This window comes from Argiope bruennichi, chromosome 10 (assembly GCF_947563725.1).
Source record: "Argiope bruennichi chromosome 10, qqArgBrue1.1, whole genome shotgun sequence".
NCBI classification, from domain to species: domain Eukaryota; kingdom Metazoa; phylum Arthropoda; class Arachnida; order Araneae; family Araneidae; genus Argiope; species Argiope bruennichi.
In genome coordinates this window covers 17,300,048-17,320,292 of record NC_079160.1, presented here as the reverse complement: position 1 = coordinate 17,320,292, position 20,245 = coordinate 17,300,048, and the positions used below count along the sequence as shown (strand labels likewise).

Sequence of the window (20,245 nt, the reverse complement as noted above, 5' to 3'; positions counted from 1 at the left end):
CTTGCCTTGTCAAATGTCGACTATTGAAAATAGCCAGGCCCCTGCGTGTGATGGCCGCCGCTATTTCGGGAAAAAAGGCCGCCGCACCCTGCCGTTTCAAAACAAGCGACAATCCAGTGACGGGGGGAAAAAAAACATAACGAGGGAAAGAGAACATGTGCACCGATCATAAATTATTGACAAAAAAGTATTCTTTTCTTGAAACGTAATTCTGGAAATGACTGTCAAGAAACTCAAATGACTTCGAAATAATTCTATTTCAATAAATGCTGAGACATAATAAAAAAAAAGGGAATATTTCCATGTATTGTCCTTAAGGATAATACATTATTTCAAGGTCACTTGCCAGCGAATTAAAATGTTTTGCTGTAGGTTTTCCTAAATTCGGTAGACTACTTATGCATGAAACTGAAAACATTATTTTTGTATCCGGTGTCATTCAGGATTAACCAATTTACTTATCATTCTTTTTAATGTTTTAGCCGGACAAGATACATGTATGCACAAAAAAAAATTACGTAACAATAAATTTACATTCAAATTATGTTTTGTTTTGAAAATATTTGATATTTTTGAAAAAGGTAGCAATATAAAATAATTAATAAAATCATTTTAATAAAAAAAAAGGACTGAGTAAACACTAGATCGTTACTATAACCTCTAAATTACATATTTATGTATGATATTTTATTCTAATATAAAAATGAAACTAAAAATAGAGTTCTTCAAACATGATAATTCCGTTTATTTGCAGACGAATTTCAAACTTTGTTCGCTTGTTGCAATGAAACGAACAACAGAATGAACAAAATATTGGCTGATATATATATATATATATATATAGACAGGAACTAAACTGTCAGGCATACTAAATATATTTTTGGCGCCGAGTGGCGTATGTAAAATTTCAAAATCCCCGAATAGGGATCGTAGCAGCTAATGGGTTAAAAGACCAATGCTGAAAAATTTAATCTCCAAATAGAATGGACCTGGCGAGATTTCTAGTATTTCGTCGATATGGTAAGATATGGATTCATGGTAAAGGATTGGAACACTTACGATGTTTTAAGTTTAAATGTGATATGAAGTGTTGGGTCCAATTTAGTTGATTTAATTTGCAAACGACGCTAATCTTTCAATGATAAAGTTGATACTTTTGGCAAAACATCATTAAAAAGTTAAATTTCCAATCCATAAGTTTAAAAGATATCTTACAGAATTATACCCAACTCTCCGCTATTGTCAGAAATCCAAAATCAACAGTCTAAGTTGCTTATAATCCTAACTCCATCGACAAAATGTAAATTTTCAATGAAATCAAAAAGTTTTAAGGAATGAGAGAATAAAAAGAAGGAAACCAAATAACTCCGTACTATTTCATAACAAGACCGAGGGCGTGTTCTGCAAAGAACCCGCTCACTACGATTTAAAGGTCAAACGTTTGGTCCCAGACAGTAAGTTAACAGCACTTTTCCTCCTTCCATCTGCATGGCTAATCTGTTTAAGAATTTGAATTTCTGTTTATAAAATTCTATATTCGATTCCAGTCCTCGTCTCTTTACACGTTTAAATAGCTCCAATTTTAACTTTATTCCCCTCTAGAACAGCGATATAAGAACTATAAATTTGCATGCAATAAAACTTAAAAAATTGCTCAAATATTTTAATTTTTAAAAAATTTTAGTTCCTGTTATATGAAAAAAAATCAGCTGTACGGAAGGTACACCACCCATAAATAATGCATTATTGAACTATATATTATTTGCAAATAACATTAACAAAAAGTAAACATCACTAGCTACCTTTGGCGACCAAAGGTGTTAAATGATTAATGTGGAATGTATATGTTTTTATATATAATTTCGTCTTGTTAAGTGACACGACTGAAAAACAGAAATTCAATTAAATTATTTTACTGCAAATTAAAAAGTGCATATTACGAAATAAAAGAAGTAGCGGAAATCCAACTGTGATGTTAAAAGCGCGCAGGTGAATGTTCCGAAGAATGAATCATTTTTGAATTCATTCATTAAATTCATTCTTTTCATAATTTTTAAGCTATTTTAATTGAATTCACCAATTTAAAAAATTATTTTATAAGTTAATGCATAAATTATCCGTTTTAATTTTTATGTTTTACGTTAATAAGCGAAAAAAAATTCAAAAGCTTCCGTTTCAAGTTGATCGGTTGGGTCAAAAATGTGTTACAAGCTGGATGCCATGACACCAAATTTCATCTGTACAGCTCATTGGGGTTCTTTTTTTTTTTCAGAGGTCAAGTTTACAACTATATATAATAGTCAGTTCTGTATCTTTATAGTCTCATATACAGACAAAGACAGACCTTTTGACGGCATAAATCTAAATTTTGGCACAGATCTAAAAACATTTTTAGTAAGTATTACATATTAGATTTTACTCGGATGGCTCATTTTATTTTCGATTCATTCTCCAAGACATAGAGACATAAAATTCTAGAATAGTGCTTTTCGGACTTGCGATGTCTAAAACTTAAATTCATACACACACACATACACACGCACGCACGCGCACACATACACACACAAGCACGCACGCATACACACACAAATTGGTCTTTGTTGTTGTTGTTGTTATTATTATATTCTTTCTTCATTCGTTTCAAGAACGTAAAAAAACTGTTGCAAAAATGGTTCAGACATTTAATACAATTCAGAATGTTTGATTTTATTTTTTATATAAAGAGTAGTTTAAAAAAACAAACAACCAAGGCGATCGTATTTCCTCTTTGCTCTCAATTGATTTGTCAATCAATTTATTTCATCACCGAGTTCCTTAATGCCGTAATGATTCCAGCGCCGCGAGGCCAAGGTTATGAAAACAGAATAAATCCGAAGATATCTGATTTGTCAAATGAACCGAATCACATTGAAAGTGAAATTCACAAAGAAATAACAAAATTCTTCACACACGGCACTTGTACAAAATTAATCGGATATCAAAAAGATTATTTCAATTTCTGAATGAATTGCTATCAGCTATTTTTGGCGAAATTAATAAGTTTTCTAGAATAATATAAAGAAATCACAGGGATTGGGAAAAGGGGAAAGAATGGAATCGTTTCTTAAAAAATATAATTATTACTTAATAATTAAAGAAGATTAGCTTGCAAAAATTAATTTTACTGTAAAATATACATCTATTCTCAGCAAAAGATAATTTCTAATCGGTATCCTTTATTGTGTATATTATTAACATGCTAATCGCCACGTGAAGCAAATAGCCACCACAGAAAATTATTTGTTCATGCCATGTGAATCACGATATTTCACTGCTAATATGTATGCTGAATAAATTGTTATCTGTGTCACAGTAAGTTCCAACAATATTTCATATGAAGGCGATCAATTTGTTAACCCTTTCTAAGGCCGTGGGAAGTATGCTTCCCACCAAATTTATCAATCTTTGTATGAATTTGTGTAGATTGGCATAAGTTTTAACACATTTTTTTAGAAAGACAGAAACTTAGATGTTTCAGTTCTTTATCTCACACAAAATGACGAGTCTTTATTTGTTACTTAATTATTAATTAACCAAATAATTAATTAATCAAATTTATCTAATACGCTAAATGAATCCCTTTTCTTATTCTAATTTTAAGCCTAAAAATATTTTAACATAATATGACTAGAAAAAAAAGGCCCTTTAAAGGGTTAAACTACATTCTTATAAATATAAAACTCAATAAAATGTGGAAAAATAGACCTAGGAAAATATAATCTATTTTAAACGGAAGATAATTTCTAATCGGTATTTATATTGGATATATCAATAATAGGTTAATCACCCCGTGAAGCAAATATCCCTCACAGATAATCATTTGTTCTGGCCATGTGAATCACAATACTACACAGCTAATATGTACGACTCGTCAGTTGTTTTTAGTGGCCAGCAAGTTCCAATAATATATTATATTGTGACGATAAATTTGTTAATCTATATTATATTTGTTAATCTATATTATTATCTATAATTATAAATAAAAATAATACTAAAACTCAAGTAAAATGTACCGATGAATTCAAAGGAGAGCAATTCTAATGATAATAAATTTAATTTTAAAAAATGGAAATATATTTAAAATTAAGTAATTTCGTAGTTATACAAATATACAGAACTTTCTTCCAAAATATAAGATCTATTACGGAATATTATAGCTAACACACTGAAACAGAATGGAAAACTTTATAACAAAATCATTTTAATAAAATTACTATGATAATTGATAGTAGGTTTTAAAATAAATTTATCGATCTATTTTTTTCAGGTAAAAAGAATCCACAATAAAAAGGAATTAATAGATTTAGAAACATTTCTATTAAATTAAATATTCTAAATATTCAAGTTACATATTATGCACAATCATAAAATGCTGAACTTGCTTTAAAAATCACGCAACACTTTCAAAATCAAAATTAAGAAACGCCCATATAAACCTTGAATAACACAGGTGGAGAAATAACTCTCAGATTGGGTCAATATCATGGTAAAATTCCAATGTTGAGTAAAATGAAATGTATCAACATCTAGTCAAGAGTTTTGAACCGAAACCGCGCCATTTGAAAGTTGGGTAAATGAAGTTTATGTGCAGTCATAAAATGCAAAATTCCACTTGAATTTAAAAATAATATTGTAATTCCAAGATAAAAACCAGCGGGAGTGGTGTCTCTAAAACTTTCTCGCATATTCTCGAATATGCCAGAGAGCGCTTTACATTGCATGGGCGTACAATAGTTACGAAATATTCACTTTTGGCGTAATTTGGCATTTTTACTACATCTATAGTGCTTCCTTGGCGAGTTATTTGGAGATTAATTCCTGGCATGCGATAAAAATATCAAAAATCGAATTTCTGTTATAGAAATTTTTTCTGAATGGACTGAAACAAAAATATAACACAAAACTGCACTTGTAGTCATAGTCCCATACCAAATTTTTTTATTTAAATCACTGCGGTTTTGAATGATCGCATTACATGTTTCTAAACGTACAGACCAAAACACAGACAACTCCTAGTTGGATTTGGCTCAAAATTTGACAGATGTCTACATTATAGATATTAAATCTTTATGCCAAATTTTATTTATCTAGCTATCTTCGTTTTTTAACGATCGTGTTAACTGCATTCGAACAGACGGAATAGAAGGACTTCTTTTGAACAGATTTTATTCAAAATTTGTCAAAACTCATATTCTTTTCAAATGTATTGTAATGATCATATACCAAATTACAATCATCTAGCTCAAAGCGTTTTTGATTTATCTTTGTCACAGACAGATGGACATTTTCCAAACATGTTTTTTTTTGTTCCCAAACTGAGGGAGGTCTAAAATGTAGAAATTCGTCGAAATCTCGAGTTCAAATTTTTTGATAATTACTATACATTGTCTATATTACGTATACGAGAAAGCTAGATATAAACCTTGAAAAGAAAACCCAAAAGTGAGAGAAAAAAAATGTCCACGGATCAGATACATTTTTGGACGGGAACAAACAGAGTTTTGCTATGGCGGAAACACTTTCAGAGACGGAATCGACCGAATCATGGCAAATATTGACTCTGGCAAACTAGACAAGGCTTGAGGAACCAGAGCCAGTTCTCCAGCGTCAACAGTGAAAGGTCAACACGCAGGAAATCCTGCAACGAAATTTGTGGGTCAATCTCGAATGAGGAACAGGAACAGAGATAAAAGAAATCCCAGAAATTATGGCTCTAAAAATAAAGATCGGGAGAATAATAAGAAATTGTGCGTGAGGGAAATCAGTTCTGGGTCAGGCAGAAAATTATTTTGACTGGATGTTACCATTAAAAAGAGATTAATGATTACTAATATCAAAACAACGAAGAAAGTAGATTGAAATAAAAAAGATACAAAAAAAAAACCTAATCAAATCATACTAGCGATTTAAAAAAAAAATTCGCTGATAAATTATTTTCGAACTGATTTTGATACCGGTTTAGGACCGAAAGTAATAAATTTCCCTGATAGTTAATTCCGAAGAATTTTCTTATTGACAAGGGATTCATAAACTATACTATACATGTTATAATAACTATATTATGGATGTTAACACGTTAAAGAAATATTAATGATTATTGATATAAATTCACCGAAAAAAAATTGATTGAAATAAAGTTGCTAATAATTATTTTTGAATTGATTTTTATACTGCTTTAGGACCAAAAGTCATAAATATCAGCGGCAATTAATATATTTTGCTATTCCGGGCAAAGTTGCGATTCTCAGGAGAAAACAAAAACAAATATTATGACTTAAAACTGTAGAAGCATTAGAAGTATTTATAGGATTGTTTTTCAAAATCCTTGACATTCAGTATCGAACATGATTTGAGATTTTATACAATGGTTGTTTTTAAGATACGAACTAAAATAAAGAAACAAGCTGTGTCATAGTTTATGATGGAATGATTTCGAGAAAAACAAGATCCAGTTTGATGCAGGCAAGCGACTAGGAAAAAAAGTATCTATAAATTTAACTCATTTGTCATAGACAAAATTTAAGAAGTTGCGTGAAAAATTAGTCTAGACATTAAAGAACATCCTGCACTTTATCAAAATGCTGAAACGGGCAATAGAGAGAGATCTGGTTCTTATAACGGCTGTAATATGTCCCACGTTACATAAAAGACTAAAGTTTCACTATATAATAGTTTAAGAGCAAAGTGCAATCATTATATAAGTTTCATACCAATGAAACACAAATGTGAGCTAGTTTCTCTTGAAAGTGCCTAGAAGATAAATTCCTCCCCTAAGGGGGGAAAAAATGGATTTGTGCGAAACTTCTACCTCAAGTGATATCTAGGCACTACAACGTTTGTTTACCAACAGAAGATTCAACCATTGCCATGTGTATTGATCCAAGCTGTTATTTGTATCTAATTATTCGTCAGAAGTCTGCGTATATTAAAACAGGGCATTTCTTTTCTACGATTGGAATTATACTCTATAAATTTATCATCAACATTCTATTTAAGTAAAAGAAAATTTTATTTTTTAACTTAACAGTATAATTTGCTTGAAAATAAAGCTTTTCCAAAATCAAAAGAGGAATTTTTTTGTACGGAAGACTGAAATATAATATGTATTCTAAAATAGAAAAAAAAAAAAAAAAAAAAAAAAAATCGGACACGCGATTGACAAAAAGAAAAAGTTTTTTTTCTTTATGTGTATTATGTGTGTATTCAGCACGAAACGTAATTGAATTCTACACCATTTATTCTTCGATTTGAGTTGCAAACAATAATAACGAGTCTCTTCTAACAGATGTTATCCAACATAAATAATAGAGTTTTGGATATAGATCGAATCGAAACCCGCAAACATCTGAATGGATCAATACGTTTTCTCTCAGAAGAAGTAAAGTAAATTAAATATTTTTTGTTATTATTATCGCTTACCTAGAACGCTGAATTCAATATGTTACGTGATATTATAATGTGAAATTTGTATTCAAAATAAATTCTTCAGAAGAAGAAAGCGAGCAAGAACTACATTAAACATCTTTTAAAGAATTAACTATTCCAACGGACACTAAAACCATTATTTGCGTGTTGGAAAAAAAAGAGAGAGTGAGAGAGAAGTTTGTATTTAATTTGTGAATCGCCGGAGTATCAAAACAAAATTAATGACACAAACTTACATGTCTGAATTAATATCTTAATATTAATAATATGCATCCGATGCAATTTTTGAGGGATTTATCGCAGTATTTGCTACAATTCTTGTTCTTCTTCAGATAAAATGACAATACACAATATGAAGAAATTTATATAAAATAATTCTAATTGTATCTTTTATTTTTCTCTAAAGTTACAACTTCTAAAAAATTTCTAAATGCTACAAAGGAGCAAGATACTATAGCATTCTAAATATCATAAAACTTATTTTAAATAAGATATAGCAATGCATTCTCAACAATACCGAATATCATGCCAAAGAAAATAATACTTAAGGCATTTACTTTTTCTGAAGACAGCAACAACAATATAACAGAAACGCGTTTTGAATTTAATAAGCCTTAAGTAGCAAACATGTTTATCTATGCAATTTTTTCTGGTTACCTAAAGTTACTTCTTTTTTTTAAATACAAAATGAAGCTGGAAACTGTACTTTTTATTCAAAAAAAAAAAAATCTCAAATTAGTTTATCTTTACTAAAAAAATTATATTCATAAAATCAATTGCTCCGATATTTATACTAATCTGCCTCGTTTTACTAATAATGTCAAAGTTAATACTAATACTAATTATAGTGGTGACTGGGTTAAAATTCAACAAAATAAAAAATAAAAATATCTAACCGAAAAAAGAAAATTAACTACACAAGAGACGTATCAGAAACTTGTTCGAGAGGCCGGAAAAAAAAAATCAAAACGAACATTGCATCACCATTAAAAATTCAAAACTATTAAATTTTATTGAGTTAATCACAGAATAACCTCTCCATTTTGAAATCTGAAACACAACAATTGAAAACAATTTCTAATGTGGAAAGATAGAAAAAAAAATATTCCAGATGATGATGTTTCCAAATATGCATCTTCGTGTCAAACATAACAGTTTTCTTTATACAATACTACTTTAATTTTTTGAAAAAGTCCTTTTAATAATAATAACAATTTGTGACTGATGCAGAAGTTCATATGATCACATCATTTCTCTAGCCAACAATATGAGCAAGAATATTACGCAGTGAAGGGAAATCTGACAAATGATTATTTATATTTTTATTCTATTTTTTGTATAAAAATTACAAAAAATATCTTTTGATAAATTAAGTGATATTTTTACTAAATAAAAACGCTTTTCAACTACTTTTGTCATATTTCAAAAGTCTGCTTTTCTTTTTTGTTTGTTTATTTAAAGTTCTTTAAAAAAAATTCCAAAATTAGACAAATAATTGGAAGTTTTTCAAGTAAATATCAGAAATTTCCATTATTTACAAATTTTTTACAACAGCCGATTAGTAATCTCTTGTTATGATGCCATATCTGAATAGGAAACGCGTGAATCCTTGCAAATCCTCTATTCATAACTAAGAAGATTAAATAATCAACAACTACAAAGTAAGCTCGACAAATACATTGATCTAACTTTTAAAAAAAATAGATATCGATAAACATAATTTTTAAATATAAGCAGACTGTCTATAGATAGCATCAACTGCAATTCACGTCATATTCGGTATAATGACTCAAAAGTTTTTAAATCATAATTCTTCATAAAAATTATCAAATGTATACTTACAAGGTAGTCAAGATATATTTGAAATAATGAAAAAATTATTTAATATTGATTTTGTAAAGACACTTTAAGCACTTTATACAGTAAGCCACCTGAAAACATAATAAAAAATAAAACAAGAAAAAAAAATTACTTACATGAGCTGTGGGTGGATCCAAAACTGTCTGTAGAAGACGCCGAATGGGACCGGCTCCGGTTCTGGTTCCGAAATCGGGCTCGTCCCACCACGCCTCCTTCCTGCAAAGAGCAGATACGAGATCTATGAGATTGCATAGTCACCCTGTGATCGCCGTTGCTCTGATGTTCCATACTGGATTTCTCTCTCATAATCACAGTTCTTTTTTACAAGAATCACAGGAACACAAAATTCAGTCACAGATATCAATCACTACTTTTAACAATTATGTGTTTGAACACTTTATACGTCTAATACCACAACGCTTTCACCAGGCAATTTCCCACAAGTGATTATAAAATCACTGTATATAGAAATTTTTCACTTTTATCGAAAATCAACGATAATAATATCTGATAAAAAGATACAAAATCACTTAAAGAAATTGGAAATACGAAACTAACAACACCTTTGAATGAAATGAATTTAAGTGATAGATAAAAGGAACAGATAAATTATTTCAATCACTGAGAAGGAGAATGTCAAAAAGCTACTATCTGTCAATCAGTTAACAGCAGAAAGTAATGTTAATGGTTCGTTTCACAATATCACGTGCGTCAAAAGGATGTCTCACTGTTTATATTCAAATAAGAATTAAAGGCCAATGGGTTATGGAAATGTTACTCGAATCTACGCAAGTGTTTGTGTAAAGAGTGTGGGTGGATGGATTTCACAATAAAGGATGAGATAGCTCTATGAAATCAAAAGATATTCACGAAGAAAAATGCTCGTTCACAGAATTTTAAACAAATGCTCGCAGACGTCAATGATCGATGCCCGACAGTGATTGCAAAGATTAATTGCAATTTAATATCTTAAGATTCTCTTCAAATAATGGATTATGAAATGAGATATAATGACCTTTCAAATCAGCAGAGATTATGAAACAGGATCCAGGATATAAAATAATTTATATTTACACACAAAAAAAGAGAACTATTCCTTTTAAAAATAAAAATCTCATAGATTTTAACTTAATTATTACGATAGATGATATCGGTTAAGTATAGTATTCTAAGACAAATAACTGGTTATATAATGAGTGAATTTCCTGGACAAATAGATATTAACAAAGGGTGTTTAATATTGAAATGAAATTTTCCACACAACAGCGAAATAATATTAAAAATCAAATAAATCCACGCCCATTGGCAGATGAAATTCACTATTCTAGTAACTATTTGAAATCACAACAGGAGTAATCAAACAGTGAAATACGCCAACAAGTTAAGAAATTTTCATAAAGTAACTGATTCAGAATTTTCGCAAATTAGCAACACAAAGAAGTTTAAAAAATCAGATAAAATTTTCCACAAAAACGAAAAATGATGAGCGTTTCGTAGATCCAAAAAATAATCCAAATAGAGTTATCACACCACAAATCGTATTACTTTCAAGATATAACTACTTTTCCAAATAAACTAAATAACACAGTCTCACTAATCCACTGAAGCAAGCACAAATACTCATCACAAGTCCCAAACGGAGTGCTGATGTACAGCGAATCTTCTTCAGACCGAGCGGGACAGTACCGAAATTCGAAATCTCCTCTGTCTGAGAAGCAACACGCAGGGCGACCGAAGTGTAAGAAGAGAATTCGAAATCAGTTCTCCGAATGCCCTCCTGGTGGTGCGGAAAGCGCAATCGGGTAAAAATCACGAGGTGCTGACAAAGAAACGTGTGGAAGACAATTGCTGCCAGACGATTACAGACGGCCTTGCACAAGTCAGGGGGATGGTATTCTTTTTTGGAACGCTCCTCTCCAACCCTGAAAGATGGGGTTAAGGTAGGCTGTTGGCCCCTTCCACCAGAATTCGGTTATCAGCCACGAAGCTTGAAGTTGGCAGGCCACGTCAATCGGAAGGTAGAAACGCTTTTGTTTATTTTGGATTGAGGTTGTTCCGTTTTTTGATGGGGTTGATGCTACCCATTTTTTTCCACCCTGCCCAAGTGATAAAGGTAAATAACCCCGGTCAAGGCACTCTTCGCCGGTCGGATATAACATGCTTCTGGATATTATTTGTATTATCGCTGAGGACCAGGCAACACGTGAGGCGAGAACACGTGCACTTCGCTATATGAAGTCCATGGCAGATTACAATAACCTATGGAGGGTGTCGGAAATAATAATAGCAGGTAAGGTTCTATCCAGACAAGACACTTACATCAGGAATCAAATTATTTCAGTGTCTAAACCCTATCGATGAATACCCTCTCAATAAGAATGTGCAGGATTCCTTTTATTATTTCTCGTTAAAAAGACACAATAATCTAAGCAGCTTTGATTTTCCATCACTGAATAAAGGGAAGCATGTTAGATTTTAAAAGTAATTGTTTTTTGGTCAAAATTTCTCCGAGATTAACGATATCAATATAAAATATTTTCATACTGTGCTTAAATATTTATAAATTATAACATCTCATGATATCTATATAATATCTATTAAGGGAAACAAATGACATTTCTAAAATGTTGTAATTCACACATTCGAGGCTTAACTTTTTTTTTAACAAATTATATTCTTAATAACAAATCAAAAAAAGAAGAAGAAAATAAGCATGTTTATAATTCATGCACAATAACACATTTAAGAGTTGCCCCGCCATATACAATTTATTATTTTTTTTAAACCGTCAATTCTTAAAATTTGAAAAAATACAATGTATTAATTAGTACGAAAACACGTGCTTTCTTAAAATTATACGTAATCGGTAGAATTTTTCCAAAGATTACACATATTATTTAAAGCACATATCATTCATTTTATAATATTTATTTAACTTCGATCTCTTAAAATTCATGAAAAAATTATTTCATAATTTTTTTTTCATAATATAATTTTGCAATGCATAAGCGTTCCGTATGGAAAATTATCTCCCCAATTTGTAAATAAATAAGTCTGAAAATAAAATGTCCAAACTTCATTTTACAAAAAAAATAATGAAAAATTTTGAATTCACCATACACAACTGTATTAAATCTTGACATTTAATAAAATATTACTCGTTCTCACTTACACTAATCATAATTTCCTGGATAAAACATATTTTACCTAAAAATAAAATAGTTCAACAATCGTTTTATATATCATAATGGCTTGAATACTTTTTAATTTCTTGGGGCATGATGAACTTTCTGGTTTCGATTCTGAAAATTATTTAGTGTGATTATTCAGCACTGGTCCGCTTGTAAATATTCAGTTTTAAAATTATAAAAGAATGTTCAAAAATCCATTTAACCAAAATTTGCAAGAACAAAACTATATATATATATAAATTTTATTTTTTACTTAATTGTTCGATACTGTTTGCAGAAAATATTATAATTTCTTTACATTAATTTCATCCCTGGTGAGCAATGAATGCATCGATCGTCTTGTTTCAGACTTAAATTTCAATTTATATATCGTAAAATTTTTTTAAAAAAGCATCAGTAACAAGTAAAAGCACCAAAAAGTTTAAAAGTAACAGCAATACAAAAGATGCAACAAATTAAATACTTAACAACTATTGTTATTTATAAGCATACTATTATATATATATATATATATATATAGTTACATAACAATTTCATTTGAGAATAAAACTAAACAATATAAATTTAAAAATTCTTACTCTTTTTATTATAAACACTCCAGTCAGCATACAATTATTCTTAGCTGGATTTTAATTTATTAATGGCTGCATCTTCTATTCTTATATATATGATAAAAAAATTTCAGAAAAATGAAAAACCTTTATTTAAGGTTAAAGAAAATATTAATTTTAACCTAAAATCCATCTGACACATCACAGAACACACCTTACATACACAAATTCAATTTTAAGAAGTAACCTATCATTGATTTTCAATCTCTATCCGATTCTCGGCCTTTATTATTCCCAAGTAGAATATTTTTAGATAAATATGAGTAAAATACTAATTCATAAATTTTATTATTTCTATAAATAGTTTCAGAGAATATTAAAATAAACGAGAGATCTACTAAAGGAATTACATTAAGAAATTATTTTTTTAGTTAATTTTAAAGATCTCTTTAATTCTACAGCTTGATCAGCACATGCTGTTATGATCTGAAATACATCTCTAGAGATTCGAGTGATAAGCAAAGACAGAAATCCAATTAGAACTTACGGCTCTCACAAAAATAGAATCGCCGAAATAAATCCGTTCGCCATCCACAAGGCATATTCCATTTCTCCCCACGCGAGACATCCTCGATTTATTGCGGTTGGGGACGTCTCGAGCGTGAGAAGTGGCCATCTCTTCGTAAGACTGGTCAGCAAAAACACGATTGAACTTCAACATTTTCACTTGCGTAATATAGTAACCGAATGATGAATAACAAGTGTTCTGTTTTATGTCGATACAAAAAAAAGATTTTTATTTTTAGTGGCAAAGTAAACAAAAAGTATAATGTCAAAAGGTGGAAATTATTTTACGTCCTTGAAAAATGGCAGCATATTCGTAAATGGATTATGAATATTCCGAAGAAATTCTTGGCAAATATTTAAAAATGAACAGAGATCATAATTCAGGTTCTTACATGAAGAAAGTTGTCATTAGTCAAGACAAAAATGATTGAATAGAGTTATTTATTCATTAAAGATGACTCAATAATCAACAACTGTTTGCTTAAACTTTAAACTTTCAATCGGAAAGATATCAAATTCTCAGATAAAATCTCAAGCACAATCGGCATTAATGACATACATAATTAAATTTGAGGAAACAAATGGTTCATTTTGCAGTTCATATACTTTACTAAAAATGTGCAATCCATGGAAAGAGAGTTGTCTTTGGAACAATAAGTGAAAGAAACGAATAAGTTGCAAATATATATATGCAATAATATGCCATCTATTTATCGAATATTTCTAATAGAAAATGTTTTAATGTTAAGGGTAAAAAATATATGCTCCGATAGATATTACTCCACTATAATTTGTACATAAATGCCATAATATCAACATCATATTCCCACAGCTTAATGACATACGTTCTTTTGCTAGAATTGGTAATAAAGAAACAGAAATTCAACTTGTAACAGTTTTTGCAGCTTACTAATGATACGAAATCACTAACGGTTTCAGCTAACAAATGAAGAAAATTTTAGTAAAATTTACAACTTCGTAATCCAGCAGCTTAGTGACATACGTTCGTTTATTTGAATTGATGATAGTGAAGAAATAAAAGTTCAACTTGTAGCAGTTTTTCCAGTTTAGTAATGAAGCGAAATCACTGACGGTTTCAGTTTACAATTGAAAACTCGTTTTATTTTCAACAGAAATTCTGTCAGCACTGTCGAAACCAATCCATTCAAGTTCACAATTTCGATGACAATAAAATATGAACTAGAAGTAATCCACAAACTAAGAAAATCAGAAGAGATTATGGTTTTCTTTTCATATACATAGATTTGTCACAAATGAAATAGCAGAGTTTCCAACAAGGAATCACATTTCAGGGTTCTTGTGTTTTTTTAAACACTATATTTCATCGAAAATAAACCAGTATTAGTACTCAAGTAATTTCATGTAATCCAAAGTTGCAGCTTATGAAACATTGATACTATATCTTCAAAAAAACTTCGGCAACGTAATATTCGATAATCCACATGAACGCCGAGAAATATGAAAGAATGAATCAATATCAACGGCAGCCGAAAGTCAACACCAACCTCACAAATGCAAAACAAATCATCATATGACGAATTACCGGGAAAAACGTACACGGGCCCTCATTAGAAATGATCTTGAAACCCCGACAGGACATTCAATAAGTATCATTACAATCCAAAACATACGAAAAAATAAAAAGAAACCGCATTGTTTCTGAACAATTAACTATATTCACAACAAGAAAAACCAAGCAGCGGCGAAGAAAAGGCCACGCTAACACTGAAGAAAAGCTTTCCTCTTACATAACTGAAAAAAAAAGTTCTAGAAATGAAAAAGCAAAACAAGGGATAATTAAAAAATGAGAACATAATTAAATAGAAGTCAGGGCACCGTTGCAGTGGAATTATTTCATAGGGAAATGCACCGGCCGTGAACGGAACCATGCGGTATTCCACGATCGCAAACAGTGCACACGAGCCTCTCATTAAGTGACCAGACAGTGTGACTAAGCCTCAAGCCAAGCAAATCGCAATGATTTTATTGCGCAAAATGAGTTGGTTTTTCCCATAAAAATGCATTAAATATTATTACAGGTATTCTTAAGTTATTTCCCACTAACTTCAGAAGAGGGAAAAATAGCGCCTCAAAAATAAAAAAATGTTCTTATATTAATTTTTGCTCGAAAAAAGCTAATTTTAGGAGGAAATCTTAACTTTTCCAGGAGAATACATTTCACTCATTCACATTCTGCATCTTTTAAAAAACAATGTTTACTTTCTCTCGTATAAGAAATATAATGAAAGTATTGTCATCATCAAAAAAATTAGAACTCGAGATTTTGACAAATAATCTTCACGTTTTAGAACCCCGTGAATTCGAAAAACACATTTTTTTGGCATCATGTCTGTGTTTATTCGCCAATCTGTCAGTGACAAAGATAATTCCAAAACGCTTTGACTTAGATGAAAGAAATTTGTTATATGGTCTTTAGGTACTTTTCCGTTAGCCGGGCTCAAATGTCGCCAATTGTGAATCAAACGCGAATTTGGCGTAAGAAATTTGACATGATTTGGCGATTTTTCGCTTGCCCCCAGCTAACGGATTGTGAACCAAACGCGAATTTGCCGTAAGAAATTTGACATGATTTGGCGATTTTTCGCTTGCCCCCAGCTAACGGATTGTGAACCAAACGTGAATTTGCCGTAAGAAATTTGACATGATTTGGCGATTTTTCGCTTGCCCCCAGCTAACGGATTGTGAACCAAACGCGAATTTGGCGTAAGAAATTTGACGGAATTCTACATTATTTGGCGATTTTTCGCTTGCGCCCGGCTAACGGAAAAACACCGGTCTTTACAACTAATTTTAAGATTTCAATCAAATTTTGAGCAAAATTCATTCAGAGGAAGTTTGTCCATCCTGCTGTTCGAACATAAGTTAACCACAAAACGAAGAGATCGGGACGGCTAAAATTCAATACACAGATTTAACATTTATAGTGTAGACAGCCATGAAATTTTGAGCGAAATCCAACTAGGGGTTGGAAGTCTGTTGGTCTGAACTTTCAGAAGCATGTAAAACTCAAAAACGCAATGATTTAAATATATCAAATATGGTATGGAATTTTGGGACTGCCATTTTACTCAGTGTCAGAACTTGATTTCAAGCGGGCTGGAAAATACGTGTCTAAAACATAAATTCATTTTGGAGAGTATGCGAGAAAGTTTCGGGAGACCATCGTCACTGGTTATTATTATCATTTTAAATCTTAGATCAACTACCAGAAAAAAATTCGTAATTTTTAATGAATTAATGAATGTTATGTTCGCTATGCGTTCACAAAGATGCCATTTTAAATACAATTACGCATATATGGCGCATTGTGCTTATACTTTATTAAAGTACTAGCCGCCTTTGGCGACCAGCCGGTTCGCCAATCTTAATACTCGTTAAAATTTTAATAATTAAATATTTTATGTAATTCCTACTTTAATAGCTTCTTCATCAAATATTTTAAAGCTTCAAATTTTGATAGTCATGTAATTCCCTCATAATAAAAAAAGTCCTTCAGCCATAACATAATATGTATCTCTCTAATTTTCTGTTAGTTCCGGTAGAATTTATGCTTAAAATTAAAATGGAAATGACTAAACTGCAATTAATATAATAATATTTTTTACTGAAACAAAGCATTTTTTTTAATAATATGATTACTGATAATAGAGTCACTGAGCGTTTAAACTTTATGGGCACTAAAAAATATCTTTCTTAAGTTATGTAATATCTCAAGAATTTGTCAACAAAATTTTCTCAGATTCATCATGAACAGATCGATTCATTAACAATGTTTAATTTTAAATGCATTAAACTTTAAGAAAATAAAATGAATCGTTTAAAATAATCGGTCGAAAACAGGTTTAAAAAACTACTTAAAAACGATGTACTTAAAACTATTAACATATAAATATATATATATATATATATATAACTAAAATACAATTTAATTACAAAAGCATGCAACTAACCTAAAAATAATTTAAATAATTGAAAACAGGTTAAAAAAATCTACTTAAAAAACGATGTACTTAAAACTATAAGCATATACAAAAAATATATAACTAACATAAATACAATTTACTTACAAAAGCATGCAACTAACCTAAAAATAATTTAAATCGTCCGTTGATAACGGTTGTCATGGCAACAATCGGAACAATGCGCATGCGTGAATTTTCTCCGCCGGTTACGTAACGCAAATACGTGATTTTTTTTCTACGCCAGTTGGGGTAACGCTATGCGGATTAGAAATTTTTAATTTCCTTTATTCTGTGTTATTTTAATTCAAAAGTACTTCAGAATGAATCTGAAACATGAATTAATTAACAATGTTTAATTTTAAATGCATAAAACATTAAGAAAATAAACAGAATCGTTTGAAATAATCCGCCGAAAAATCTTAACCCTAGCCTCATTACTGTTGGGAGAAAAAAACCTGATCATTTGGCGGTGGGGAAAATGGAAGATTTTTTTGGCGGAAAAGTTGGCGTTGGGGAATATGGAAGATTTTTTTGGCGGGAAAGTTAGTTTTTAATTAATAATTAAAATTCTAATTAAAATTTCAAAAAAAGGGACCCCAGGTGCACATTCCCGACCTCTAAGGTATACATGTACCAAATTTGATAGCTGTATGTCAAATGACCTGGCCTGTAGAGCGCCAACACACACACACACACACATTGAGCTTTATTATAAGTATAGATATGCAAATGTTTATTATTATAAATAATTTTGATTATCACCTTACTCAACTTCGATATGTCAACGGAATGAGCCAAATTTGGGAAGGTATAGGGGTAAAAAGTAAAAAAGAGAAGGCACAGGAATTAAGCACAGGGGTAAAAAGTTCCATGACCCCCCCCAAAAAATGTACTTTAGAAAGTGACCATACAGGAAAATATGGTGCTGATATTATAAATCGCAAGCAAAACTTACGGCTGCGTCAAAAACTTCAATAACTGTCAAATGAATAAAAAAAAAAGGAGAAATTTCAGTACAATGCCATTTATGCAGCATACCCATTTTCTCAAAATATTGCGCTGAACAAAAAAAATTTAGGAAGAGTAGATTTTAGTACAACATACCACTTTATTCAACTAATTTGTTCAGCTGGTCTAGACTGGATGCATCAAAAATTTTAACCCTTTGTACTCGGAAAAGTAATTCGATGTATATTTATTCACTTTAATTCAAGGACTTGTTCATTACTCCGGAAAATAAATATATATATAATTGTTTCAATTTATATTTTCCTGCATTATTTTCCACATCTTCTTACCATTTTGTAGGTATTTTTAGCAATTAAAATTAAAAAATAAACAAATAAAACGTCAAAATAATGCACCGTCTTGAATGGCGCGTGAGAGTCACTATCCGAGTGTAAAGGGTTAAATGCTAAGATATGCTATTAAATTAAACTAAACAATAAAAAAAGTTTAAAAATTTTTAAAAGACAGCATTTAAAAAATTACTGCGCTCACATATTAAAAGGCATCTGTGTTAAGAAATACAAGCAAAAACGAAAATGTTCAATAAATATAAATTTTGATAAAACCTCGGTATGATGAATATGGTTAAACAGTAAAATAAGCTTAATATTTCAACAAAATAAAAAAAATGAAATATTACGAATCGCTTTTAAATTATCGTTTTTGGAAATAGAGTTATTGCCACTAAAACATTAATTTTTTTTTTTTAAGTTTAGGATAGTATAAAAAATAGCTTAGTAGATGTAAATAATAGGAATAAAAACATATGGATAGAAAAACGAGAGAGAGAGACAGATTCAATTTTGTGAACACAGAAAAACTCGCAAAACATGCTTCAAAGTTATTGGTAAAACCTAAAATCTTTTTATACTCATTTCATCCTCTTCAGGTGAAACGGGTGTAACTGTTAATAACGCTGATAACCCTTCAAGGCACTAAAAAAGTATGCGCCAAATTTCTTAAAAATCCGTCAAGGGGTGTGGAACTGTATAAAGTTAGTTCAAACACATAAACATTCAATTATATGCATATATATAGATTATCTCTTTAAAAAAATCTGAAATGAATGGATTCAGTGCAATCTTCCCAATGATACACCAAAATTTGCAACTTTTATAACGATGAATAACAAAGCCTATTCTTTCTGAATAAATCGTGAGGGAATTTTATTTATTTATTTATCGACCTACTAAAATGAGAAGGGGAAAAAAATACCTGGCACGGAAAGGAATGCGTGTACGACGGCACTGAAGGAAAACAAAAGTAAATTACGATCAGCTACAAAATAGTGTCCATAAAAGTTTTTTAAAAAGCAAAAGATTTTCATCAACTGAATAACTCAACAAAGATATCCAAACCTGTTAAGAAAAGAATATCGTTGTTAACACTGTAAACAAATACATCGGTTAAACTTTTATATTTAGAAAAAATAATTCGTAAATACAGATATTTTATTTCTTTTTCACGCAATCGTAAACAAGAATCTCGGAAGTTGCTTTTCCGCTAATATTGAGGAATGGTGATAAATTTTTTAATGAATCTGTTGGAGAAATTAAAATCACGGTGACGACTAAAATTAAAAATAGAATATATCCCTGCT

The 20,245-nt window shown here is 30.4% G+C and overlaps 1 protein-coding gene across 6 annotated transcripts in view; it reads right to left on the bottom strand.

Annotated features, from left to right (window-relative positions):
- Positions 1 to 20,245, bottom strand: part of LOC129989276 (adenosylhomocysteinase-like 1) — a 369,980-nt gene that overhangs the window by 151,801 nt on the left and 197,934 nt on the right. For all 6 annotated transcript variants that reach the window (XM_056097693.1, XM_056097694.1, XM_056097691.1 and 3 more), the window contains one exon: positions 9,441 to 9,540. In XM_056097693.1, the coding sequence (XP_055953668.1) occupies positions 9,441 to 9,540 (100 nt within the window). The remainder of the gene's footprint in view (positions 1 to 9,440; positions 9,541 to 20,245) is intronic.